The sequence below is a fragment of the Xiphophorus hellerii genome, chromosome 6 (genome assembly GCF_003331165.1).
Source record: "Xiphophorus hellerii strain 12219 chromosome 6, Xiphophorus_hellerii-4.1, whole genome shotgun sequence".
NCBI classification, from domain to species: domain Eukaryota; kingdom Metazoa; phylum Chordata; class Actinopteri; order Cyprinodontiformes; family Poeciliidae; genus Xiphophorus; species Xiphophorus hellerii.
This window is the reverse complement of record NC_045677.1, coordinates 6,474,971-6,502,661: the sequence shown is the minus strand read 5'-3', so window position 1 is coordinate 6,502,661 and position 27,691 is coordinate 6,474,971. Positions and strand designations below refer to the sequence as shown.

The 27,691-nt window shown below is 39.8% G+C and overlaps 3 protein-coding genes across 12 annotated transcripts in view; 2 read left to right on the top strand and 1 right to left on the bottom strand.

Annotated features, from left to right (window-relative positions):
- LOC116722130 (abl interactor 1-like) overlaps positions 1-1,023 on the bottom strand; it is a 31,862-nt gene extending 30,839 nt beyond the window's left edge. For 2 of the 5 annotated variants that reach the window (XM_032566298.1, XM_032566299.1), the window contains exon 1: positions 594-1,017. In XM_032566298.1, the coding sequence (XP_032422189.1) occupies positions 594-710 (117 nt within the window). In that variant the 5' untranslated portion in view covers positions 711-1,017. Of the gene's footprint in view, positions 1-593 lie in introns of all 5 variants that reach the window. The other 3 variants (XM_032566295.1, XM_032566296.1, XM_032566300.1) reach the window with 2 other exon arrangements.
- On the top strand, positions 345-13,981 carry LOC116722126 (acyl-CoA-binding domain-containing protein 5A-like). 5 transcript variants are annotated; one of them, XM_032566290.1, is made up of 14 exons: positions 345-551; positions 2,560-2,702; positions 3,062-3,185; positions 4,484-4,556; positions 4,734-4,881; positions 4,988-5,026; positions 6,449-6,619; positions 6,710-6,925; positions 7,858-7,952; positions 9,150-9,336; positions 10,271-10,473; positions 10,614-10,664; positions 12,762-12,877; positions 12,973-13,981. In XM_032566290.1, the coding sequence occupies exons 2-14, from the start codon at positions 2,576-2,578 to the stop codon at positions 12,983-12,985; spliced, it is 1,563 nt and encodes a 520-aa protein (XP_032422181.1). In that variant the 5' UTR covers positions 345-551; positions 2,560-2,575; the 3' UTR covers positions 12,986-13,981. The 5 variants fall into 5 exon arrangements, with proteins under 5 accessions (XP_032422181.1, XP_032422179.1, XP_032422180.1 ...); XM_032566288.1 differs by lacking the exon at positions 345-551 and adding an exon at positions 1,910-2,305; XM_032566289.1 differs by lacking the exon at positions 345-551 and adding an exon at positions 1,910-2,305 and having other exon boundaries at positions 2,465-2,702.
- A 1,245-nt stretch (positions 13,982-15,226) lies between these two features.
- On the top strand, positions 15,227-27,290 carry LOC116722122 (ATP-dependent zinc metalloprotease YME1L1-like). 2 transcript variants are annotated; one of them, XM_032566277.1, is made up of 18 exons: positions 15,227-15,440; positions 15,760-15,894; positions 17,144-17,330; positions 17,458-17,556; positions 17,807-17,916; positions 18,519-18,669; positions 18,744-18,827; positions 19,062-19,214; positions 20,200-20,352; positions 21,054-21,186; positions 21,325-21,387; positions 21,478-21,590; positions 22,341-22,496; positions 23,087-23,238; positions 23,333-23,459; positions 24,832-24,905; positions 24,983-25,069; positions 25,159-27,290. In XM_032566277.1, the coding sequence occupies exons 1-18, from the start codon at positions 15,408-15,410 to the stop codon at positions 25,300-25,302; spliced, it is 2,154 nt and encodes a 717-aa protein (XP_032422168.1). In that variant the 5' UTR covers positions 15,227-15,407; the 3' UTR covers positions 25,303-27,290. The 2 variants fall into 2 exon arrangements, with proteins under 2 accessions (XP_032422168.1, XP_032422167.1); XM_032566276.1 differs by having other exon boundaries at positions 19,041-19,214.
- The last annotated feature ends 401 nt before the right edge of the window (positions 27,291-27,691 follow it).

Genomic DNA, 27,691 nt, shown 5'->3' with positions numbered 1-27,691 from the left:
CATTTAGGTAAACCAAATTATATATATATATATATATATATATATATATATATATATATATATATATATATATATATATATATATATATATATAAAGAATATAGTTTCATTTGAAAAATTAGCATTCGTAACGCTGTTATGACGCCTGAACGTTGCCAGCACACTCAGTGGGATTCGTGTAGAGAAGGATAAAAACGTCCAAATTAAAAATGGGGTCGACATTGTCTCTCACAGGTACCTATAAGAGACTGAAGTGACAAACCACTTATAGCCTTAATAACGACACACCCTCTGAAAGGCCCCCCAGCAGTTTGTAGCTCGCCGAGCAAAGCCCCTTGCTTTCATAAATGAAGCCGAAAGGAGAAAACGCCGACGTGCAGCCCTGCCCGAGCCCACACCGAGCCGCGGCTGGCAGAAGCGGCTCGCCGGGAGCCGAGACCACTCGGCGAGGCCAGCGCTTGGAGAACCGCTTTCATTGCGACCAGCATTTCCTGTCGCTGTGGTTTTCACTCTCCTCAGCTACAACACCGCAGGCACGACGAAGAAACGGGGTGAGGAGGGGAAATTATCGCGTTCGGCGGCCTTTTGCTTACCTGAACATAATTGTTTTCACAGTATTCTGCAACCCGGGACAGGTTCTGATAGCTTTCCACCAGCGCTCGTTTACCGGCCGGGATTTCCTCCTCTAATAGCATTTGTAGCTCTGCCATCTTACATCCCTTTGCATTGCTCTCCTGCCCGTCTTTTTTTTTTTTTTTTTTTTTTCAATGAGGCGAGGCTGTGATGCTGTGCTGTGTTGCTGAGAAAGGGGCTCCCTCGTCTGGCATTGTGGCTCCGCGCTGGCCTCGGATTCACAACAGTGCGTGACTAATCGCAACTACGTTGCAAACGGAGAGCACTCATTGGCTCAAAAACCGAGCGGGTGGATGAGCTAGCCAATCAGATTTCGCTGCGGCGGTTTTACACGTAATTATATGGCCGTGTAATATTTTAGTAGAGTTTTCATATAATTGGTATAGAAAAGTAATATTTAATATGTTAATATAAATAGATTATACAGTTTTTGTCTTTTTATATTTAACTGTCATAGTAAGAAAAATAACAATAATAAAACAAAGCCTGTAATAATTATTACATTTTTAACTACAATAATACATCACAAATGGAGGTGTAAATTTAATCTCTCTGACGTATATCATCCAATGAAGTTTAACTGAATTTACAAATTTAATACTAAATTAATAAAAAATATATATCTTACTCTTGTCGTCCATTAACACAAATGTACTCAGAAATCTGAATCGTCAACAATTTTGAGTATGCTATGAAATTCAGAAATCCAAAATGTTCCGTATTAAAAATTAAACTTTTAAATGAAATAGATTTTTAAAAACTTGTAAAACCACATAAAATTGGTATGACAAACATCTAGTATGCATTCACCAGCGAGCCAAAGCTTACATTTCCCATAAACCCCCTCGTCGCCCATTAGACAGACAGACGGACGGAGAGAGAGAGAGAGAGAGAGAGAGAGAGAGAGAGAGAGAGAGAGAGAGAGAGAGAGAGAGAGAGATAGAGATAGAGATAGATAGATAGATAGATAGATAGATAGATAGATAGATAGATAGATAGATAGATAGATAGATAGATAGATAGATAGATAGATAGATAGATAGATAGATAGATAGATAGATAGATAGATAGATAGAAACTTTATTATTTCCTTTGGGATTTTACCGAAGAGAAATTGTAAGACAACAGCGAATATAATATAATATAATATAATATAATATAATATAATATAATATAATATAATATAATATAATATAATATAATATAATATAATATAATATAATATAATATAATTCGAAGCAATCCTTATTTTCTACATTTGTAAGTAAAACATTTGTCCGAAATTTACATAAATAATTATGATAACGCTTAAAATAAATCCAGAGTGCTTATATGACATACATTTCCAAAGATATGGCAGTCTGACATCTTAAAAGCAACAACTGGGTTTCAGCGTTTTGCTGCATAGACGAAACAATGTTTTAAGACTACATTTCCCATAACAACCCTGTGTTTTAAATCCCACCCCAAGTAAATGAGGTTTGTGGGATTTGAACTCCTTCAGCGGTGGGAGGCGAACCTCTTCCAAGCGTGGCTCTCGCTGCTATGAACTACATTTCCCACAAACGAGTAGCGCTTCAAGCTTTAACTGCTGGGTTTGTCCTTAACCCGAGAGGAGATTGGCTCTCTGCTTCAATACTGCAGGCAGACACCGGCTTTATGAAGTAATAAGGTGGGTTTCTTCAAAATCCGAGATGGGAGGTTGGGGGGCATATGACTTAAAAAAAAAAAAAAGCACAGAGGTTGCAACAGATAGTAAGGGTTACGCGGATTTTATAGACTAATAAAAAACTGAATTGAGAGCATGCGAATCTTCTGTTTCTGTCTATAGGCTGCACGGCAGGGGGACTGCACCCTTCATCGGACACTCTCTGATCCACCTTGATTTTTTTTTTTTTTTTTTTTTAATCCCTATTCTCGTCCAAGATCTGAGGCTCCTTTCATGTCATCCCTGTGTGGACTCGGCATGGCGCAGCAGGAGAAGAAGGAGGAGGAGGAGAAGGACGAGTACAGCCTGCAGGCGAAATTTACCGCTGCGGTTAAAGTGATCCGGAGTTTGCCGGAGGAAGGTGATGAATCATCCCGGTCTGTTGTAAAAAAACAAAAAAACAAAGGCAATTATAAAATAAACCCAGAGTTGTCTAATCATGCGCAGTAGTCCATGTGACGTGCGCGCCTTGTGGAGTGTAAACAATCCAGGTGACTGACCTACATGCGGAGCTGTCACTCCTGGCTCCCCCCGCTCCCTGCTCCCATAAAGCTGCTGCACCAGGATAAAGAGCCGTGATTAAAGGAGTCCGTCGTTTGTCTGGTCTAGAGGCTTAGATCATGGATTAGCACACAATTCTTAAAAGGACTCTTTTATATTGTTTGTTTTTAATGAGGTTTTAAATGTCATCCTGTCATCCACCTTTTCTTCATTTCTTAGGTCCTTTCCAGCCTTCAGATGACATAATGCTGAGGTTTTATAGCTACTATAAGCAGGCTACCATGGGGCCCTGTCACATCCGCAGACCCACTGGCTTCTGGGACACTGGAGGCAAAGCTAAATGGTAAACCTTAACTTTTTAAAGCTGAATTCAACTTAGAATTATGCAAAGATGAATTTATTAGAGCTTAACCCCACTTCCATGCTTTGGAGATCATTTGCCTTGCCTTGGAACTGTTATTTTTTTGTCAATATGGTTGTAAAAACCTGTTACCATCAAAAATGTTAATATTGTGGCGTTAATATGTTGTTGTCATCCCCATTTTCAAGGATAATCTTCAATCAAATTAAGAGCAACCAATTGTTTTGGGTGGCAGATCAGTCCATTATTCAAAAATAACAGGTTCTGCATAACTGGTACCAAGATGTGGGCCTCCTTCTAAACGGAGAGGCACCGGTTCCGGTCAGAAACAATCAGTCAGAGCCAGGAGGCGGGTCTTAGCGCTGCCAATCATGCTCCTGCACATGTTTGCAGACGGCAATAGTAGCACTGAGATCAGGTGGGACAGCTTGATTTTTTTTTTTTTTTTTGGCAGCTCATCTGTCTCATACCATCATGTCATGGAGACAGTTTAAAAATATATATATATATACAGTATATATATATATATATAGAAGTTATGCTGCAGCTTTAAAGATAGCCAGAAGAAGTCAAGTTTTCAGTTTGCCACAAGTTATGCACACCAGCGGTCCTTTGGGCCTGTAATCCTCCGTGTTTTATGTTTCCCTGCTCCAGAGTAACATCCCTGTAAAAGCCTTTAACTCGTTAACTTTAACCAGGGATGTGACAACAGGAAAACGTCTAAACCGTGCGGCTCAGTGAGTCCTAAAGATCATGGAAGTATAAATGATACAGCAAACCTCTGAAAAGCAGTGCTCATGTTAGACAAGACCAAAGCTGAACTTTCTGGTCTTTCTGTCATCCATTAACAAACCTGTCATGGGGATGCTTTTCATCAGCAGGGGCAAGGAAGTTTATGGTTAATGGAAATACTTAAATACTTATTTAGGAAGAAACCCTGTTGAAGGTTGCAGAAGGCTGAAGATTGGGACTTTGTCTTGAAAAACAAATGTGGCAAGACTTAACAAGTGATGTCCAAAGACACTTCCCACCCAGTCTCAATGAGCTTGAGCTAACTTTCAAAGAAAAAGTGGCCAAAGCTTTTATAAAAATCATTTAAAACATAGAGCGCAGGGAAACGTGAGGGTTGTGTAATACTTTTTTCAAGGCATTGCATTTTATCACTACCCAAAGCTTACTGCTTTATTAATTTTCTGAAAAGACTTTCAGAGAGACAGCCTCGCTAAAGTTATTTGGCATGCAGCTCTTTCCTCTGTGTTGAACTTGGACTGTGTTGTCAGGGACGCATGGAGTTCTCTGGGAAACATGACAAAAGAGGAAGCCATGAAGAATTACATAGAGCACATCCAGCTGGTAAGCTGCTTTCCCACAAAACAGAAGCGTAGACTACAGTAACGTGTTCCGAGTTTTGCTCCGTGCGTCAACGTTTGTGCCCAGAAAAAAGAAGAAAAAAAAAAGACGTCGGACCTTTATGCTGCTGAGTCAGTGTCATATCCACTGGAACTCCGCTTTGTGTGTGTGTGTTGTCAGATTTTGGAGACCATCCCAATCTCAGAGGAAGTTACAGAGCTGGTGCAGAGGCTTGGCAACTTCTACACCGAGGTGGACGGAGAGGGAGAGGAGGAAGGAAACGAGGCAGTCAGGAGGCCCTTCACCAGGCCTTTTGCGGAGCACGCAGGTAAAGAAGATGAGTAACAACCAAGTGTTCATGCTGCGTCAGACCTAAAGGCACATCAAATGTAATAAGAGCGTACTGTGTTTTTGCCACGTGTTCGTATCATTAGAGGAGCTGGTTAAATCGATTAAGAAGCCAACAATGGAAGGCAAGTCTTTGACGTTAGTTGCTTTAGACTCAGTAGAGATAGGTTGTGTTGTGCATTAGCCTGGTCTAGTTAAAGAAAAGCCATTAGAACAAATGTGTGTTTTCATTGTTTATGTTGTATTTAATTGACCTGTGTTCATGCAGAATTCAGAATTGGTCAAAACTTGTGTGCGTGCGTGTGTGTGCATACTGTTCTGCTTCTTGCAAAAGTATTGATACTCCCTATGGTGCTTTTCCACATCAATAACCCTTGTTTCAATTCAGTTCAATTTCACTTTATTGCCAAAACTACCAGTAGTATATAAGACATAGACATAACTGGAAACAATTAACGCAATTCAAAAATTCTTTATTGATCCCAAAGGGAATTTAAATTGGTGCAAATTTCAATATGTATAAAAATAAAAACGTGCAACACCGTAAATGTGACAATTAATTTAGTGTAAACAGAATGAACTGTGCAGATATATTACAATTTTTGTTAAAAATTGAAAACCAATAAATCACATTTACGTAAGTATTCACTCCCCATGGGTATGTGTTTATCGTATCATTCCTCAATTATCGCAATAAATTTCTTATCATGATACGATTTTGATTTATCGCTGTCACAATAAATTCCAATCAATGATGTTTAAAAACCCCTCAGACTATCCGTATTGTTGGGGTTGGTATTTTTACTATTTTACTCCACTGTTTGTTCAATGATAGTATCAATACATTTGAAGATATGATTAACCCGTAATTTCTTTTCTTTACTTCTGGAAGATGTAAAAGTATTGCTTTGGCTCTGGTCATCTAATTTAAGTTTTAACGTAAAATAATAAGTTGTCTACTCTTAGGTAATATCCGTTTCATATGGCTAGTGTGAATGGTCACATGACCAGACCTCTTTATTTGCTGCCTGAACAGCTGGAGGTAAATGTCTGCCTCAAACCTGTACAAGAGGACGTGAGTAAAATACTTTTGATAAACAAACACAACTATAGTAGTTATGTTCTTTAAGAGGTCTTCTACTGACATACAATGAGAATTTTATCACGGAAATCATCTTTTTGTCATAAGAAGAGTAAATGTAAGCCTAGCAACAATTGCTGCTAGCATGCTACACTGATAGCGCTAAGCTAGGTGTCAAAGGTTTTGACTTTGACACCTTAATTTTTTTCCACACAGTTTAAAACTATGTGGAAAAAATAGTTCCATATAGTACTATTTTTGTACTATGTGGAAAAATACGATTTTTCCATATAGTACATAGTACTATATTTCTGATCTAGATCTTCTAGATCAGAAAAAACCTCAAATTGAAGTGATCTACATCAGTCATTCCTACAGTTGAAAAAGGTTTTTATCTTTAGGTTTAAGTGGTGTGAATGTTTGGTAAGACACTGTGGACCCTGAAGTGCTGTTTGTCACTTTTCAGGCTATGGGGATCTGTGGGAGGACATACAAAACGTCCAGGAGAGCGACAGAGACGGCAGTGCCCTGAGACGAAGTGCGAGCAGCGAGGAGTCAGAGGGAGGCAAAGTGATAACAGAGGAAAGTGGGGAGAACTGGAATGACGACTTCTGCGCCGACAACGTGGGGACCAGAGGTACGACGAAAAACCAGAAATTCAAAAACACAAAGAGACATTGTCAAATGTTCCTGCTTCTTTTTTTTTTGTTTGTTTTTTTGACCCCAGATTGGGACCAGGACCCACGCTTTTTAACCGTGGAGGACAGGAGGTGGCGGTCCGACACTAAGGGGTCCAACAGCAGCCTGGAGCCCAGCGTGTCGTCCTTCACCAACGGCACGCACAGCTCCCTCAACAGCGAGGTGGAGGAGGAGGAGCTGGCTTGTTCCATGGAGCCCACTGGACTCCATGACCAATACCTGCACTTTAATGGATACTTTAATGGTAGGATCCTGTACGGATTTAGCTGCTTTTGTGTGTTTATTTTGGTTTCTGTGTTCTGTAGAGTCCAGTGACGTGCGGTGAGGTTCATATTTGGTGAGGCACTGACTTAATCATAATCATATTTACAAACATAGATCCCCTATATGTTATTGTTTACATAAGGAAATTTCACGCATGCGGACAACGTTGGACGGCAAAAAGACAATTCTTTAACATGTCATCATAGCTGCGCTGCCGCCGTAGCATAATTCCGTTAACTCAATCAAACTTGGACATGCAGATACTATTAATTTCGTGCTGTGCTCCACAGCAAAAGGAAAAACTGTTACAGTACAACTGAAAACCACTTCTTTCTCGCTCTCTGTATCAGCACAGCTACGAGAAGGCTCGTTGCCATAGCAACTGGCAACAACGAAACAAACAAAAAACAAACACTGAAATATTTCCCCCACAAAAAACAGAACATTCAGTCTGTTGCAGTAAGATGGTTTTAGGCTTAATGTTTATTTTGCGACTATTGATTTTTGGGAAAATTATTCAGAATATTTAGAAATTGGTTTATTTCACAACAGTGGGAACACTTTTCTTGCGTTACAAGAGTCACATAATCAACAACCGGGTGTTGCCACCGGTGCAAACCATGAAGAAGAAGACGGCAGGAAGTAGTTGGAGAATCGTGTCGTGAAATGATTTCTAATGACTTGTCGTGTGAACAAACTTATTCACGTGTGATTTTTTAAAATTGTGTTTCTTATTTAATGGAAACAACACTCCAATATTGACTCATTAGCAAACTGTGTGCTAGTGAAGCAGTTTCACTATCAGACTTTCAAACCAAATATTCAATTATTAGATGGATATGATTGGTGTGTTGTTTTTTTTTCTGGTGACACATTTATGTTTTTGATATGCTTTGTTTTCTGACCGCTCAGACGACCACGATGCAAATCCTGAGCAGAACCATCGACCCGCAGACTCTGACAACGAGGAATTCTGTGACTCAATGGAGCATCTGGCCATGGAGGAGGTTTGCCTTGTCTCTTCATCTCCCTGATGAAAATAAATGTCGGAACTAGAGATGCACCAGTCAGACAAACAACGCAGCTCTGAACTGGAAAGTTTACTCCTAATTGGATTGATTGGCAGACAGTAGTTTGGATTTTTAAATGTAAAGCTATAAAGTCCCACAATTGTCAGCCTATAAACACATCAACCTACAGCAAGTACATCACAGCACTTTGCAAAGTTATCGGCTAGAAATCCGATAACGGTTTGCGACACATTTTTTGAGGCTGGAATTAACTTATACATTTGCAAAAAACACAAAATCTTACAAAATATTTTTGGTCTAGTTTCTAGTGCAAATATACAAAACTAACTTACAAGTAACTTTTCGGCAAGATATGAGAACCTGTTTTATGTCAATGATTCCTGTCGTGGAAAAAATACCATTTCCAAGCACTGTTGAGGTGAAATCACTCAATCAGGTTTATTCATATATTGTGCACAATACAGAGAGCTTGTAGGACAATCAGTAATGAAGCAGGTCTGGATGAAAAACTCTGTCAGGCAGAGACAACTCATGAGTTTTATACCAAGGGTAAAGAATTAACAAGGGGTGAGACTGTCTGGTTCTGATGCAGCTGTAGAAAACAACTTCCAACCTTCTACATGTAACCCAAATAGTTCTTTTGGTGAGAGTTCACAATCATTCATATAACATGACTAGCAGATGTGACCTTAATGTAATTTTTCCATCACATTCCTTAATATTGATTAAAAAAAGTTCCAGTTCCACTGCCAGATTATTTCCCTTGTAACATGGGAAAAATGTTGCTTTATGACTGAAATATTCTGCCAGTGTAAGTTATACTTTTTCATCAGCATTAAGGAATTGTTGACTTAAGTAAGCTCCTATATTTTGCTGAAAAGTTATATGTAAGTTAGTTTAGTCTTATTTCCAGTGTACTGAGATACATGCACTAGACCAGAAATACTTGTGTTTTTGCAGTGTCTCTTTATTTTCTATTGGATTCAAAACTACGACATTTAAAATAAAAAACTATGTCTCATTTTGTGTTTATTATATTGCTTTAAAAAACTTGCAATCTCTCAGTCGGGCCTCAAAGAAAAGCACAATTCATGATGCAGGTGCAGGTGGTTGTCTTTAATCGATAGTGTATAACTCTATTCGGCTGTGCCCGACTCTCGTTTGTGTGCGCAGCAGCTGCCTCCGTCTAAAGGCCGGTCCCCCGGGTCAGGAGCTACATCGGTGAAGACGAGCGACGTTTGGTTTGAGAGCAGCACAACCCTGAAAGATGCGGAAGATGAAGGACCGGCGGGAGATTTCTACATGAAAGAAAGAGCGGCTTCAAGAAAGCCCAGCAGCTCCTTGTCGAAACGAGGACGAGGTGAACCTGCAGTAGTTTCCCTTGATAACACTGCATCACTAAAGGGGCAGTATTATGTGTTTTCCAGGCGTTTAGTGCCATTTTATAGCACAATCGAGTAACTGTGTTAACTTCAGTTGTTAAAAAAATTGCCACATATATTAAATATTACTTAAAAGAAATTTGACTTCGTAGTTTAATGCCTTGAATTTGGGCCTCTTTAAAAACTCCTGCTCTTTCTAAGACTCTGCCTTCAGGAAGTCATCCGGAAAGCGGAAGTGTGAGGACTAGCCTTTTAACATCGTTTATACCAGCGTCTCACTGAGAAGTAGCTCGTATAATGAGCTCAGCAGTTCCGCCAGGTGTTTGCTAATTTCTGCTGGCTAGTCTGAAGGAGCCGAGTGGTGGGGTTGCACGAGATAGCTGCTCTGTGAGGCGGAAGCTCGGAAGCTCTGTAGCTTGAAAACTGCAGCTCGGAGGAGGAGCTTCATCCCTGAAAGCTGGGCTAGGTCCAACCACACGTTTTGCACAGCTGAGTCATTGCCATGGGAGATTAAGGGATTTCTCAAATATGCATGAAAGAATCAAGGCAACACTACTGATTTGTTTTTGATGAGGGAATAAAATTATAGCACGATGTTCAGCTCAAAAAAGTCGAATTTTAAATAATACCGCCCCTTTAAAATGTTGATTTTCCCCACAAAGTTCTTGCTCTTTTTTTTTACCCCTCCAGGGGGTCTTTTGTGGGCTCTAGTGTCCCTTATATGATAGTAGGCTGACAGGAAACGGGGAAGGAGAGGGGGGAAGACATGCGGCAAATGTCGTCGGGTCAGGGAGTCGAACCCGCAACGGCCGTATCGAGGACTCAAGGCCTCCAAATACGGGTCGCGCTAACCACTACGCCACCACGGCACGCCCAAGTTCTTGCTCTTTGATGCTTCTTGTTCTGTTGCAGGTTCGCCCAGAGCCACCTGCATCCCTCTGCGTTGTGTAAGCGCAGACGCTGCCTGCGATTGTGTGTTGCGGAGCAGACATCCTGTCGTAGCTACGAGGGGAAACACGAACGAGCAAATAGCAGCTGCTCTGCGGAGGCTGCAGCACAACATGGCCGACGTGCTGCACAGGCTGCATGCTCTAGAAGAGCTCACCAGGTCACAGGTGATCAACCAGAACCGCCAGCTGCTTTATTTGCTTCAGCGGCATCCGGACTTGTTCTGTTTATGTCACATTTTTGCTCACCTTGTTTACCGTCACCGGTCTGCGTATACTAAAAGAAGCCTTTATTTTCTTATTTTTAGTCAAGATCTCCGTCTCCAAGAGAGGAAGGCTTCTTACCTGTTCCACGAAAGGTTCTCGTCATTTCTGTTCTCTTCTCACTGTTCTCACTCTTATTATTACAGTAGCAAAGAGTGGACATCAATGGTATATACAGTGTGTATACAGTATGTCTATAGGGTTTTCTGCATAAAATTATCATGAGATTCTTTAGTTTTGAGCTGACAAAATTAATCGTCACCTTCCTAAAACAACTCCGAGTCATTTCTTGGCCAAAATTGACTTTGGCAAAAAAAAAAAGGAATTACCACGTCTTTCTTTCCAAAAGATGTTTTAAGCAAAAAAGATAATAGGTTTAGGTAGCAATTATTTTTCTCATAGGAATGAATTTCTTTTTTTCCCCCCAAATATATACATAGAGTGATTTTATGAATCACTCCATAAACCAGCAACTATATGCTGGACTTAAAATCATTGGAAGCTGTAAGTATGCACAATCATAATAAAGGAGGCATTTAGGTAACAGTGAGAAACTTATTCACGTATTCGGTTGTGGGATTTACGTAATGTGATGACATGAAGACACGAATATCAGACCTACCTTTAAAAGGCACTGAACATATCAGTGAGGATAATCTGTTAAAACCTCATCCAAATAGTTTAAAATCTAGATTAAGCAGGTAATTACACAATACTAGCTTCCTAGCTAAACTAAGCAGCTTCCTTTAAACAATAAAATATTCAGATGTTCTACCCTGCAAAAGAACATAGAAAAACATAAATAAAAATGTCCTGCTATGAGTGAAATAATCTACTGGTGGAGCTAGTACATTAAAAAAAATCAATATTAAGGAAATATTGACTTAAAACAATCTCTAGATTTGCTGAAAAGTTACTTGTAGCCTAGTTTTGTGTTATTTAAAGTGTGCTGAGATATTTGCACTCAAAACTAGACCAAAAAGGGGCGTGCCGTGGTGGCGTAGTGGTTAGCTCGACCCGTATTTGGAGGCCTTGAGTCCTCGACGCGGCCGTCGCGGGTTCGACTCCTGGACCCGACGACATTTGCCGCATGTCTTCCCCCCTCTCCTTCCCCGTTTCCTGTCAGCCTACTGTGATATAAGGGACACTAGAGCCCACAAAAGACCCCCTGGAGGGGTAAAAAAAAAAACAAAAAAAAAAACCTAGACCAAAAATACCAAAGATTTTGCCATCTAGCCACTTCGGTGAGGTTCAAGCAGACACATAAATTTGCACCATGGTAACCAGTTTTTGTAAGAAGCCCAGAAAGCTTGAATTTATTTACTCGTAATCATCTTATGAGCTCAAAAATGATGTTTTTCCCCCGACAAATATCCCATCACCTCAGTAGAAAAGTTAATTTTTGGAATAATAAATTATGAGTAACATTTTGCATTAAAGCCACATGTTTACAAAACATGTTTTTTCCATAATTATTAAATCTTATTATAAACTTATTATAAATAAGATTATGAAACTTATTAAAACTGTCATTATGTTATGACAGTTTCGTTTGAGACCGATAATCTGTGGACAAACCTGAGCTCCTCCGCCTTCTCTCAGCGCTCCTATTGTCGGTCAAAAACAGCCAATCAGAGCCAGGAGGATTGTCTTAGCGCTGTCAATCATCCTCGTGTACGCTGCTCAATGTGCGAATGGTGGAAAAACAACTTACTGTTACAGGAAAACCGTTTGGCGGTGGCTATGCTAACTAGCATTAGCGTTAGTGGCAGACTTTGTTGTGGTGAATCAGTTGCAGCTTAGCAAAGAGCAAGCAGGAGGGGGTGAGCACGAGAGTGATCGACAGTGCAAAGACCCTCCTCCTGAATGGTGTTTTAATGTAGTTAGTGCTGGGAGCACTGGGAGAAGGCAGAATATTAATTCTAACAAATTCGTTAAAAAAAGTCATATGTTTTTCAAATAAAAGTTGCATGATGCATCTTTAAACGGAGATAAAGACTTTCATTTTCTCTAGATGTTTATTTTCTCAGATAAGGAAAACAGCATGAAAAGGGTAATCCACAAGAACAGCTATAGAAGGAACAGCTGCTCTCAGATTTCACATATTGTTACAAAATGTGCTACAATCGCTGCCAAAATGTTATTATCGTTTGTTCATTTCAGCTTATGTCGGTTGCCTGTGTGTGTTGTAGCTCCTGAGGCCATCTTGGTGGCCTTTCCGCCTCTCTCCTCTCACTGTGGTGTTGACGGCGCTCTGGCCTCTTCTCACCCACTGGCTTGTCCAACTTTATTTCCAACGTAAAAGAAGGTGAGCAGGATTCATGCCTAATGATAATAATTTTAAAAAAGCTAACTAGATTTTAATGTTTTATTTTGACTGAGTCTCCTCTTTTCTGTTCACAGGAAAATACCGTGAGGCTTCTGACACTCGACAGGAACCAAAAATGCACTTTTGTTTCGCTGCGGCTTCACTTAAGCCAACGTTCCAGATGTGGAGTTATGAAACTTAAATCTGAAAGCTGCAGGAAATTGGTGGTTTCTCCTAAGCAAGAGGAGCCCTGTTAGGTGTGTGAGAAGGTTTAATTATAGCCTGACGCCATAAAATGACTGAAATGAAATGATAATTTATGATTATACAGTGACTATAGTTCCTGGCGTTTTCTAGATTCTCATTATTATTTATTTGGTGGATCATGTTTGTGCAATTTAGTTAATTTTAATGCCTTGGGAAGATATATTTATAAATTATAAATCAATGTTTAACGTGTGTAATTTTTTTTTTTACATTTAAATAGGCTGACGGTATTTTTCTTAATGTCTGACATACACTTCATGTAGCAAGCAGAAATTTTAATATGTAGCTTGTCGCTGCAGTGAACTAATAAATAATTATTCCTCCATCTACATGGAGAGGTAGCTGAGTCAAAAGCTGACTGCTGAGTCAGCTTTCGTTTTTGTAATTTAGAAAAAAAAACTTGTGTGAGGGGGAAAAAAAAGAAAAATATATGCTTTTTAAAAAATGAAAAACAATAATAGCAACAAAGAAACTGCTACAGAAGTATTGACCAAGTGTCGGGGGGTTGCAGTATGTGGTTTCAAGTGTCTGTTTATGTCATAACACCTCCTACATTTGCAACGTATACTACAGACAATCTATATTAGCCTTAGCTAATCATTCATCTATTCACTTTTACAGTATAAATTAAGATAATGTACATTTTAGATGATCTTACAGCAAGACTAGTTGTAATATGTGACTGTATGAAACTTAAAAGATAAAATAAAACATTTTTTGTAACTAAAACTGACTGTTTTTAGGTCAGTATTTAAAGTTTTTATTAGTCTGTGGTTGTTGAAAACATTCCATGCACTAAGTATTGATTCCCTCAGCTGATATTTGCAATTAAAAAAAATAAAAATACTGGCATGTTTTTGAGCATTGGTGCTAGTGAATCTATAGAAGCTACTGCCACAGCCAGCTCATTTTGCCTATGAACCATCCCAGTTGTATATATGGGGTGCGTATGGAGAGAAAATGGAATCAAATTTAAGCCCCAAATAGGCAAAATAAGGACTCTGTGTTAAATTATCTATTTTTGTTTGGGTTAGAAATATTCTGGGTGTTAAGTGGAACCCAGCTAGGTAAGAAACACAAGAAAACAAACAAATGTGAAGTTCTAAATCAGTTAAAAAATGTACTGTTTTTATCCCGAAAGGAAATTACATTTTGTTGTAGAACTTACTCTTCTTTGGTCTCTGGTCCTGCTCTGTAGCAGTGAGCCGTTTGAGCCAAAAATATTGTCGATAACATCAACAACAGCACATTGCTTATTGAAATTTTATTTTATTTTTGTAATGTAGTTTCTCACCTCTATCTCACAAAAGATTTTGTTCTTAAATTATTAATTTTTTTTGCATTATATTTAGGGGGAAAATGAAAACACATTTATTTCGTTTTTCTACTGTTTCTGTTTATTATGTTAGTATGTTGTGTAAGTATTTTGTAGACAAATTTGTCCCAAATTATGTCCTAACAAAATAATTCAAAAGAGAAACCACAAAAACACGAAAAGGTCAGAAGCTTGCTTAAATTTTAGAATTGAATAATAAAAAGTGTTGTTATTGGTATCGGCGACACTGGCCCTATATTTCTTTGATAGTATATCAATATTCAATTCTATTTTCTGTAGTTTCCGTTTCACTTGCTCTGAATTTTGGCGTCATAGATCAGGTTTTATGTACATTTCTTTTTCGAACCCTACTTAGCTTTTCCCAGTTTTAAAAACAATACCTTGTTTCCATGATTACACATCATAACAATTGTCTGAAAGTAAACAAATAAGACAACAACAAAAAAATCGCATCCAAAGAATTAAAGACCACAGGGAATAATTGTCTAAGTGTGCAATATCTCCACAACGAAAACACGTCGGCCAAGAAAAAAAAAAATACATAACACAACTACTTCGTCACCATTATAACTCTCAACAATTTATTCTGTTAAAACAAACATCACTTTAAATTCACTTCCAGAATGTACTGGAGTTGATTCTCCATTATTTTCAACTTTCTTAACCAACGGAACTAATCAAAACAAAACAATTTTCGGCAGGGACCCCCTTTTTTGTTGTTGTTGCCACAACACCGTCGACGTCATATCCGGTTTATTCCCCCCCACCCCAACCGGTGTCAGTGCTGCTCCGCCGAAGTTCGCAGTTGAACTTGCTATGCCTGCTGCGGAGAAACCGAGGGGAACATACCGACGCCTTTAACTCTCGGGGACAGTGATATACAGTGACTCAGACTGCTGGAGCTGCTGCAGCGCATATTAGCGGAGGATGTTTTCCTTATCAATGTCTGTCCAGCCACAGGTAAGAAACAAGCAGGCCGAGCTAGCTTTAGCATTCTTGTTTTTGTTTCTGACCTACCCAGCTGGGCTTTGCCTGCTAGGTCAGACCCTGCTGCTTATCTAATGAAGCCATATTAGTTTGTGTGGACGTTTAAGGACACTCAACAATTGTGCATAAGCTTTCCTATTCTACCTTGGCATACATTTAAACTATTCCAGCCTTGCTTCACCACATAGAGTAATAGTAATACGCGGAATACGTCGCGTGTTTCAGGTGTAGCTTTAACAGAACTCTGGGACAACAAACTGGGTTTTGATCGTGACTGTTTGAATCACCGCAGGTGACTCTACCTCTCAGTCACCTCATCAACATCCTTCACCCCCTGAAGAGCTCAGTGGGAAGCAGCAGCAGTGCCACCTGCACGTCGAGAAAGCAAAAGGAGCATGCCCCGGATGCAGATCTGCACCGTACAGAGGTATAATGCAACAACTCTGGGCGACTTTAAATTGTTCAAATATCGTCTGACGTCAGCCACAAGTTGGATTCAGTCACATTAAACAAGCTGTGCTTCAAGATTAGGCTTTCATTTGTTTCTGATCGTCTGGCTGGAGATTTTGATTTAACTTTTCGTGAGATGTGCCTGATTTGTTTTTTTCCTCCTCAAGTCTGGAATTGTGTGTGTGTATATATATATATATATATATATATATATATATATAAAGTTGCACAATGTATTCACTCATAGTTGCAGAGAATTGTTTGGATTCAACTTATGGTCAGCTATTTCAAATCATAATCATTCATGCTTTGGGTGCCAGTAATGTGTGTTCAGCTCATCAAATTCCCTTGATTCCGACACCAGACGTGTTGGTGACTAAGATGCCGAGAAGAAACGAATGGAATGAATTATAATCAAGCCTGTTGCAATAAGAAATAAATCAATTCATCGCATGATCAATTCAAACAAGCTCGATAATTTCCATTTGCATAATATTTGATTGCTGTATATGCATAATTTTCTACCAAATAGTGGATGACAAATCTCTTCAGCCTTGCATTTCATTTAGAGATTTCAGTATCCATTTTATTTGTTATTTTGTTTATTTATGTTGGATATTTAAAACATATTCCGTTAAATTAAATTAAATGAAAGTTTATGGATGTTTAAGAGAGCAGACTTGCATTTTTATGCCATTATTGCCTCAAACCAACAATATTATCATTTATCGCAATAACTTTTGGGACAATTTATCGCCAGGAAAAAATGATCATGACAGGCTGATGATGCGAAAAGATATTTATTTTTTCAAATATAACAGTAATTTTGTAACCTGTTTCTAACATCAGGACCTAATTTGAATTGGAAAACAAGTACAAGGTGTTGTTTCTTCTTTTACTCGTTTTAACATGTATGTACTACACAAATATAAAACTACTGCAAATTTTGACGGGTTTTTCTAGTAAGAGTATGAGAGTGCTGCTGTCAATCAAAAGCTGCAACCCGTCAAGTTAAATTAATCTAAACGTGGGGAAATATTCAGGGTAGAGAAGAGAAATCTGTCAAACTCTAATAACCATTCTGACATTCAGATTTTATTTTTTGTTTTTTGGACTACTCCTTTAGATCAGATTGCGTCATAGAGCTCTGCACTCCTTATTTGAACAAAAACCAATTGTTCTTGAACCTTAACACATTCCGTGTCGTCTGCACGCGTGTTTTTCAGTACGCGCTGTCCGCCGGGAACCTCCGGGAGCTCGGTTTGTCCGACCTTGGAAAGCAGCAGCTGGACGAGCTGGTGAGCCAGGTGTTGCCACGCTTGAGCCCGCAGGAGGCGCCCCCTCCGGCCTGGGGACAGTCGGCATGGAGGACCTCGCACCTCTCCTCTCACTCCTTTTTCCACAACAAGCACGGTGAAAACGAACTGCTTTATTTAGAAAAAATTTATTTGTTTTTCATCGGTTGTCTCAGCAGCCTGTTGGTGTTTTCATCTCGTTGTCTCGCAATTAACAGACAGCTGTTGTCGTCTGTTTTGCTCAGGCTTTTCGTTGGGCGCCTTGCCCCTGACGCCTCCTGTTTACTTAAACAAGCGCCCGTCTCCCCTTCAGACGGTCTGCACAGAGCTGAAACACTGGCCAGGTAATTGCTGATTAGTTGCATTTATGAGCGGTTTAGTCAACTGTGATCACTGAGAGACTAATAAGTCGGATTAGTTACAAAGTTCTGCGTTGTCACATGTTGTCACCAACATGTTTCAACGATGTCTGTTGGAGGTAATATGCAGTGTTAGTTTTTCAACATACAGGTGATTTTACAAATAGCTGAATACATGGTTTCATCTGGTGAGAAATTCACCCAGTTTGTTCACCACTGTATCGATTTTTTCAAGCCATGTTTCAGAGCAGAGGCTTCAAAACTCTAAGGACCAAAACCAGGCGAGTGCAGTCGGCCTTCGAACGGCCTGCCGACTCCGAGACTTTCGCACCGTCTTTTATCAAGGTGGGTTCTGAAGGATACTCGCCCACCAAGCAGGGCTGGGCGGTAAATCAGTTTTATCGATGAATCAAAGTTTTGGTTTTTGAAAAAGTTCCAAATAATTTGTCCAAAATGGTTCAGATTTTTGGGATAATTTCTTTTTTTTTTTATTCACCAATGCTCTCATTGGGTATCCATTGTTCAGCGCGAACTTGTTTTGACAAGCAAGTTTTCCAGCTTCTATTTATTCGGACTTTGAATTCAGATCAACTCTACAAAGGAATGGAAGGACCAGACTGAGAATAAGTCATTATCCTACAATAAAGAAGTCATGACAGTGAAATCTAAATAATACGAGAATAAAGTTGAAATATTAGGAAAACAAAGTAGTAATTTGTAATATTGGTACTAGTTGCGAAGGTAGTAGTTGTGAGAATTTCAACACAAAAAATAAAAATGTAATTATCCAAGCTTTAACCAAAATTTTCCCTAAAATTTAAAGATGTTCTTCTGGTAAAATTGCACCTTTTTTCTGTTAATATTATGAATCTTTTCTCGTAATTAAACAAAAATTTCTCTTAGTTTTACTTAGTCTTGTGTTTTGTTTTGTTTTGTTTTCTCTACAGGGTTTCCTGACGCGCGGTAAGGGGCTGGACGCCGATAGCCTGGACGGTCTGGTGAGGAACAAGAACATACCTGATGGACAGCAGGAGGCGTTCAAGAGGGGCTTCGCTGAGGGTTTCCTCAAAGCTCAGGCGCTGACGCAGCGCACCCAAGGCAGGTTGCACTCCTGGTCCAACCGAGAGAAGAACTGATACCAGAACTAAAATGGTTCTGTTGTGACTGTTCAGACTCTCTGAGGAGAACTCGTCTGTTCCTGCTGGTCCTGCTTCTGGTCGGGCTCTACGGCATCTCCAAGACTCCGTTCATATCTGGTAAACGCCCGCCTCTCCTCTTTTCTGTTTTTGTTTTATTTTCCCCCAGTTGCGCAAAATTACTTTCACATTTTCGATCCGGGCTTCAGCTGCTTGATCGGCTTAAATCGGGTGTAAACGTTTTCCACGGAGCTCAGCTTCAGCTCCATGCACCACTGAGCCGCTCGCTGCTCTGACTAGATAACGTTCCTGTGCTGTATTGAACTTGGACAGTGCGCTTCCGAACAACAACAGGCCTGGACTCAGCCGTGGACCCGGTGCAGATGAAAAACGTGACGTTCGAGCACGTGAAGGGCGTCGAGGAAGCCAAAAACGAGCTGCAGGAGGTGGTGGAGTTCCTGAAGAACCCGCAGAAGTTCACGGCCCTCGGAGGAAAGCTGCCAAAGGGTGAGAAGTCATGGGTGAAAAACGGTCCCTGCAGTTATTGCGATAAACGATAATGCCGTTTTGAGACCGTTTTCAAGTGAAATGCTTTAGGGCTGAAACAATTAGTCACGATTAATCGATTGTTGAAATGATCATCAACCAATTTAGTAATCGAATAATTGTTTTTGGGAGTATACAGATTCTAAAACAGATCATTTTCTCAAAGAACAACACAGTCAGAGCAGAAATGTAGCCAAAACTGCACAAAGAATAGTAAGGTGAAAAACTTTTTGATGAAAAGCTTTCTTTAATATGTTCAACCCAGAACTCAGCTGGTTCAAATTCTGTAGCAAAATAAATAAATAAAATTCTAAATCCATTTAAAAACTCAAAAAATAAATTCATTACTAGACAGTATATATATATATATATATATATATATATATATATTTGTTTTTGGTTAAACGTTCATTGAAGGCATGATATGTTATTGCATGTTGGGGAGAAAAGATGTCCTCATGCACAAAAGTAACTGAATTATTTGCAAGTTTTAATGTATTTCAAATAGTGTGTAAAAAAACCAAACAAACTTAAGTAGTTAAGTGAAAAATCTGTAAAGTCTGCCAATTTTTATCCAGTTAAGAGCCAAAATAATCAATTACTAAAATAATAATTTGTTGCTGCCCTAATATATTGATGGTAGCGTAATAACGCAAGTTTGCCCTCTGAAAACTTCAAGTCGCAGTGTGAGGTTTTCTTCACAAAACTGAACATCCACAATAAAAAGCAAAACAACCAGTAACGATAAACAAAATGGAAATAAAAGACAATCAAACCTATGAATAAAATTAGGATTTCTCTGTAAACAATGTTTCCCTTCAAAAAATATTAATCATTAGAATGAAAACTATGGAGCTCATTTTAATTTATTGGTAACAGGTGTAGTTATGGCATCTTTTTATTTGTTTTACTTTAACTTTCTCTTCCGTCTCTGTTTTTATTTTAGGCGTTCTGCTCGTTGGTCCTCCAGGGACAGGAAAGACTCTGCTGGCCCGAGCCGTGGCCGGAGAGGCCGACGTGCCGTTTTACTACGCCTCTGGTTCAGAGTTTGACGAGATGTTTGTTGGCGTTGGAGCGAGTCGCATCAGGAACCTTTTCAGTGGGTAGTTTTTCCTTCTTTGGGAGCCTAAAGACGTTTACTCACTCCCATCATGGACATGGATATCATATCAGTTGTATCGGGCGTCTTTCTTTTGAGGCTGGAATATTTAAACGGTTAAATGGTTTTTCCACCATTAGAACATTTAACCAGCACGTACGCTAGGGTGATTGAAAGTGCTAAGATCCTCCCTCGGCTCTGATTGGTTGTTTTTGGTTATAGCAGCACAAGGAGGAAGTGGAGGAAATCTGTCTTTTCACAGGTTATCTGTATTAAACTGTCACAACATGGTGACAGTTTTAACAAATATGTAAAAAAAAAAATTTAAAATAAAAGTTACATTCTGAAGCTTTAATTTTTGAAAAGGAAATTCAATAAAGCACTTTTGAATTTGAATTAAAATTTTAAATGTCCATAAGATATTTAACCCCATATTACAAGTAGTGTACGCGTATACATTCGATTGTTTCTTTATTTTTTTTCTTTAGCCTTTGTGGATTTCCCAAAATAAATTTTAGATTCAAAATTATGCAGAAAAGTCTTATTTAGAAAAATCGTTGCAGTTGTGTTTTGTATTATTATATCTCTATGAATCACAGCCACGGTGATTGTCAATCCTTTGAGCTTTGTTTACTTCAACGGGTAACGTATAACACCCCTTCCCCCAGGCATTCATTTAGATGTACCTGCTGTTTTCTCAGGGGAGGCTAAAGCTAACGCTCCGTGTGTGATCTTCATCGACGAACTGGACAGCGTGGGAGGGAAAAGGATCGAGTCTCCTATGCACCCTTACTCCAGACAGACCATCAACCAGCTGCTTGCCGAGATGGACGGGTAATCTCAGAAACGGTCGGCTACATATTTTTAATTTGGCTCGTTTTTATTTTAAAAAATCTCCCATCTTCCAAGCTAAGCATTTGTTCAAGCCAATCAGAACATGACAGCAGAGACACTGACCAGCTCTCATTACAGGTTTAAACCTAATGAGGGGGTGATCATCATTGGAGCAACTAACTTCCCAGAGGCTCTGGATAAGTACGTTTTATGTCTCTGGGTAATGCAGTGCCCGCCGTTCGGGTTCTGCACAGCTGTACGTTTACTCTGTTTCTGTGTTTGTGTTCGAAGCGCGCTGATCCGCCCGGGGCGTTTCGACATGCAGGTGACCGTACCCAAACCAGACGTCAAGGGACGGAAGGAGATTCTCAACTGGTACCTGAAGAAGATCAAAGTAGATCCAGGTGAGCTGTTGGTGTCTGTAGGCGTTTCTTCATTCGAGTCAAATTATTTCACACTCTTGTTATTTCATGTTCACATTGAGATGAGGGGGCGGAGTTTTCTCTGCGGGGGCTCGTCCGGTCAGAGTGCAGCACATCTGCATGAGGGGCAGCGAGGCCGGGAATAAAACAGAAACTACCAGCAAAATATCAAAGAAGAAAATACATGCAGACTTTCTTCTGAATTGTTTCTAATTTTTCTGCATTTATTGAACTGATTTTAATTAAAATGCCTGGTAACAAAAGCATCCCAGGCTTATTGAGAAAGGCTGCTTAAATAAAACATTCAAAAGGTAAGCTGGTCAGCGCTGATGGGAAGATGAATTAAGACGACTCTGAACATTGAGTCAGAGCCAAAACTGATTAGTTTAGATCATTTAGAATGCTCAACACAAAGTCTGGATTTAAATCCAGACATTGACGCTCATAGTTGTTCTCATCTAGTCTAACTGGTGAAAAAACGTAACGTTTGTAGATGTGCAAAGCGATGGAAAGATGCCCCAAACTCTCAGAGGTGTAATTGTAAAAGGCTTTTCTGAAAAATATTCACTCAAGAGGCCTGAACACTTTCGTAAAGCATTTTATGTCCACTTTCTGTGCACCCAAGTATTTTGTGATACAGTAATATAGTAAGATAAAGCATTTAAACAAAGCTGCTACTACTACAGCCAAGCAATTCCTCAACTACACACCTGTTCTCTGTTCTGTCCGCAGCCATTGAAGCCAATGTTATCGCCCGGGGAACAGTCGGATTCTCTGGCGCCGATCTGGAAAATCTGGTGAACCAGGCCGCCTTGAAGGCAGCAGTCGATGGCAAAGACATGGTCACCATGAAGGAGCTGGAGTTCGCTAAAGACAAAATCCTCATGGGTGTGTAAGACCGCGCAGCGTAGTTGCAGACCGTAGTCAGAGTTTCCTCAAGGACATTCTTAAACCGTGGTGGTGGGCTGCCCAGGAGAGTTTAGGGGGAGGGAGGATGGCCTTCAAAACCTGGAACTTTAGGCATGAAGGCCAAACTACACCGTGTTCCAATTTATTATGCAAATTGGATTTAAGTGTCATAAAGATTACATTTTTTGTTGTGCTATTAATTTATAGATGGTATTGTGTGTCAGGGCTCTTTGAATCACTATAATTAATTTCTTTCCCTCTACTTCAGGACTGTCGTCTAGTTTTACTTCACTCCTCAGAGTGAGCGCAGAGTAGCCATCTTCACAGACAGACAGGCAAAAATATTAACGTTCCATGATATTTAAATTCATTTCAAAGTCTGATTGTGGTTAGTATAAATGTGCATGCATGTATCTATCTATCTGTCTGTCTGTATTAACGTGAAAAAACAAAAAAGGGCTTAATACTGAAGGTGTGGCGGTGTTTATTTTGCTGTGACAGAGCGCCGCCATCAATTATGTGTAGAGGAGACCCTGAACGTCCTCGTCTTCCTCCTTTTTTTCTTCAAGGCCCTGAGAGAAGGAGTGCAGAAATAGACCAGAAGAACAAGCTCATCACGGCGTACCACGAGTCTGGTCACGCCATCGTAGCGTACTACACCAAAGACGCCATGCCGATTAACAAGGCCACCATCATGCCCAGAGGCCCGAGTCTGGGACACGTAGGGGAATCCAGATTTAGTGTTTTTTCTTTTGAACTACGATGGGGGGTTTTTTAGCGTGATGTAAACATTTGAGAGCCTCTCTGTCCTCCAGGTGTCCATGCTTCCGGAGAACGACAGGTGGAGCGAGACTCGCTCTCAGCTTCTGGCACAGATGGACGTCAGTATGGGCGGCCGTGTGGCAGAGGAGATTATTTTTGGCCACGAAAACATCACAACAGGTAGGAAACAGCACCTTTAATGGGTGATAGGGAGAAGGAAGTATAGAACATTGTTTACTAGGACTGGGCGATAGACCAATTTTATAAATTAATAAATGTATTTTTTAGCTTTTTGACTATTTAATTTTTGGTAAATCTGGATTATTTTTCTTCCATCAAAGAACTCTTTTTGTTTCCATACTTCAGAATGCTGTCGGCGCCCCCAGGGCGGCCATCTTGTTTGACTAGTGCGTTTTACAGTTTCTATTTGTTTGGACTTTGAATTCAAGTCAACTCTCTGTGTTGATTGGGAGAGTAAAGTCATAATTATACAAGAATACAATTGTAATATTAGGATAATGAAATGGTAATGTTACAAGAGCTTCGACATGAAAAATAAAAATTAATTATCCGAGCTATTTTCTCATTAAAGCAACTTTCTTGTAATTTTAAGACGTAATTCTCGTAAAATCACATCTTCATAATTGAACAAAAATTTTCATAACCTCCCGTCCAACTCGCAGAAGGAATGATTGAACTAAAATTCACTTTTTGAAAATGTTTTCTGTTATTTGTTGTTTATTTTTTAGAAAAGAAAGCAGGGGGGGGGAAATAAATTGATTAAAGAGATTTAATTTTTATGCCATATCGCCCTAATGTTTAGTGTAGCTATGTTTCCATCTAATTGTCTTAGGAATTTTGAGTAAATTTTTTAAATGTTGGAATATATATACACATATATATATATATATATATTTTTTTACCCCTCCAGGGGATCTTTTGTGGGCTCTAGTGTCCCTTATATGATAGTAGGCTGACAGGAAACAGGGAAGGAGAGGGGGGAAGACATGCGGCAAATATCGTCGGGTCCGGGAGTCGAACCCGCTACGGCCGCGTCGAGGACTCAAGGCCTCCAAATATGGGTCGCGCTAACCACTACGCCACCACGGCACACCCATATATATATTTTTTAAAGAAAAAAACAGATTAAACTTAGGCGTTTCCTTCTGCTGGTTTGGAGCAAATCAACCAGGCTACACAAAGCGTAATTTCGTCAGATGTTGACGATTCGCATGGCTGTAGCAAACAGGAAGCAGAGGTTGCAAACTAGCATGATGTGCACATCTCAGAGAAATGGAGAGTTCTCCCCTCCATGCTGGACTTCCGTGCCTCTGGTAAGGCACACAGCCACTAGTGGATGGGGAAGTTAGATGATCTCAGAACCTATCGGGCAAATGTCTTCCCATCTCCCCTTTCGCGCATTAACTCAAGATGGCGTTTTTGCAAAATTGAGGAAGCTATGTTGAGCGTTGCAGTTTCCAACAACCTTTTGTAATGCGATATTTCAAAAGGCATTGACGTAAACGAGGTGTTGTCGTTTCTCCTTTTTAAGGCGCATCGAACGACTTCGATAGCGCTACCAGGATTGCTAAGATGATGGTGACCAGATACGGGATGTGCGAGAAGGTAAGCCGAAAACTTTCAACTGGCGGCAGAAAAACGTCGTGCTTATTTGTGCTCTGACTTCGCTCCCCGCCTCTCAGTTAGGCGTGATGACCTACTCCGACCTGACAGCCCAAAGTCCGGAGACACAAGCTGCTGTGGAGCAAGAAGTCAGGATTCTGCTGAAGGTCTACCTCAATCGAATCTAAACATATGAACCTTCTCTACTCCTGTTAGCCTTGTGTAACACCTGTTTTGTTTTTGTTGTTTTTTTCAGGACTCCTACGAGCGTGCCAAATCCCTGCTGAAGTCTCACGCCAAGGAGCACAAGAACCTGGCCGACGCTCTGCTCATGTACGAGACGCTGGACGCCAAAGAGATTCAGCTGGTGGTGGAGGGCAAAACGCTGGAGACCAGATAAAACCAGCAGGAACACAGCCGGGGAATGAACGGGGGCGGGAGGGACGGGTCAATTTTAAAGAGAATTAAATCAGAGGCATCCATCCACAGTGTCTCCTTTTTAAAAAAGTGCTCCACTTTATATCCTCGTGACTTCGTGGAACCTCCCAAACAGTTCGCGTTGATTCTTAAAGCAAAGACTCATCATCGTCGTCATCGTGCGTTCCGATGCCAGCAGATCTTCTTTTTTTTTTCTTTTCTTTTCGAGCCGCATGGTACCGATGTGTGGAGCGCCTTTAAATAAATAGATCTTTTATGGCAGGGTCATAATCTCACATTGAAATTTGTAGGGGAAAAAAACATCAACTTTAATTTATTTGTATTTATTCTGTGGGAGGAAAATAATCAATATTAAATTTGAACTCAATCATCAATGACATATTGGAGAGAGATCTTGGCACAGACTGTCTAGATCCTGGAGTGTCAGGGAGCCTTTTACAGCCCTATGAATTATTATTATTATTATTATTAAAGTTATCTATATATATATATATATATACTTTTTTTTGCTTAAGCAAGGGCAGGCGGTTGATGTTTCTGTTGTTTAGATGTTTATTTGTATTATTTTAAGGGTGACATTTTTGCTGATGAAAGAGTTCTTAAAAATGGATGCAAATTCTTGTCTCCTAACTGCATTTACTTTTATTATTATTATTATTATTATTATTATTATTATTATTATTCCATAATAAATTAGATAAACATCAAGTCACGTAAACAGGGTAGAAACCAACCAGCACAAAAAATGCCAGAAATTATGAGCCATTCTTACAAAATTCAGACTTTGTCTTGTTTAAAATGTCATCTGTTTAGATAGATGATGATTTTGTTTGGGGGATTTTCCTTTTCTCGCTAAAATAAATAGAACTCAAATTGAAGGCAGGATTTTCTTCTTATTGTTATTTTCAGCATGAGATTATGCTGCTACTATAAAAGAGGAATCCAATTGAATCGTTTATCCACGTCTGTCCTCACCTGTAATGATTCATGAATGTATGGATGAACTTTTAAAGGTTCATCCACTTTAAAAGTGGATGAAGCCTCATTTAATGCACAGGGAGGTGTTCCACACCAAGATTTTACTAAGACGGTAAAAATGATCAGGTAATAGCGCAAAAAGACATTAGCCACCATGTTTTCCATCTTTGTGTTTGAAGAGGCGTGTCATAAATAACCACACTTCCTTCCTTTGGTATCTGCTCCTCCATCGTAAAGGCGGCCTTTTGGGCGATTGCATAACGAGCCTTTTTTTTTTTTTTTTTACTTCAGTGAATTACTATTTGTGCACTTTATTTTCTCATTTCAAAGTCAAAACTATCCTTATTTATTTCGTTTTTGGAAAGCCTCCGAGTGAAACGCTAGTCTGCTTGTAATTTCAAACGTGCGAAACGAAGACGAACCAAAAGGCCCGTTTTGCGTCTCTCTCCTTCTTCGCTGCGGACAAATCTCCTGCCCACGTTTGCTTCTGCAGACGTGTCTTTCATTTTTCTCTTTGGAAGCTGAGATTTCTTCGGCACGGAGAAGCGACTCTTTCACCAGTGAAGAAATGTACCAGGCTGGCTAAAACTGAACCTGGAAGCAACATCCGCGACTCTGGAAATGTTTGGACATTTTTAATTTATTGTGGTTCATATCTGAGGCAACTGAGAGCGTACGCCAAGTTTAGAGCAGTCCATTATTTAAATCTATACCATAATCAACAGAGTTAGCAATATTTTCTTGGCGCTGGCTTCAGTTTTACACCTTCTCTGTTTCTTGATCTCTTAGCTTTGCTTGGCATGTATATACGACTCAGTGGTGGGAAACCTGTATATAAATGTATAGGAATGCTTTTATGCTCTGTACTCTCTGAAAGGCTCCCCTTTGTAGATCGCTTTCATAGTGTGATAAAGACTGATTATGTGCAGCAGAAATAAACAAACTCCAAATAAAACCTTAAAAAAAAGGAAAGTGGCCGATTTCTTCTTGTAAAAGGGCGTGCCGTGGTGGCGTAGTGGTTAGCGCGACCCATGTTTGGAGGCCTTGAGTCCTCGACGCGGCCGTCGTGGGTTCGAATCCCAGACCCGGTGATATTTGCCGCATGTCTTCCCCCCTTTCCTGTCAGCCTACCTTCATTTAAGGGACACTAGAGCCCACAAAAAGACCCCCTGGAGGGGAGAGAAAAAAGAAAACTACAGCAAATATTTTCTGTTCAGTGAAAAAAATCCTTATGTTTGCTGTTTTAAGAGCAGAACAAAAATGATCAAAACAGTACCTCCATCACAGTTAGCATAAGACGACTAAACGATAATCAAATCGATTTGAAAATATTTTACAAAAATTACCAAAATATGCAAAAGTGAACACCCAAT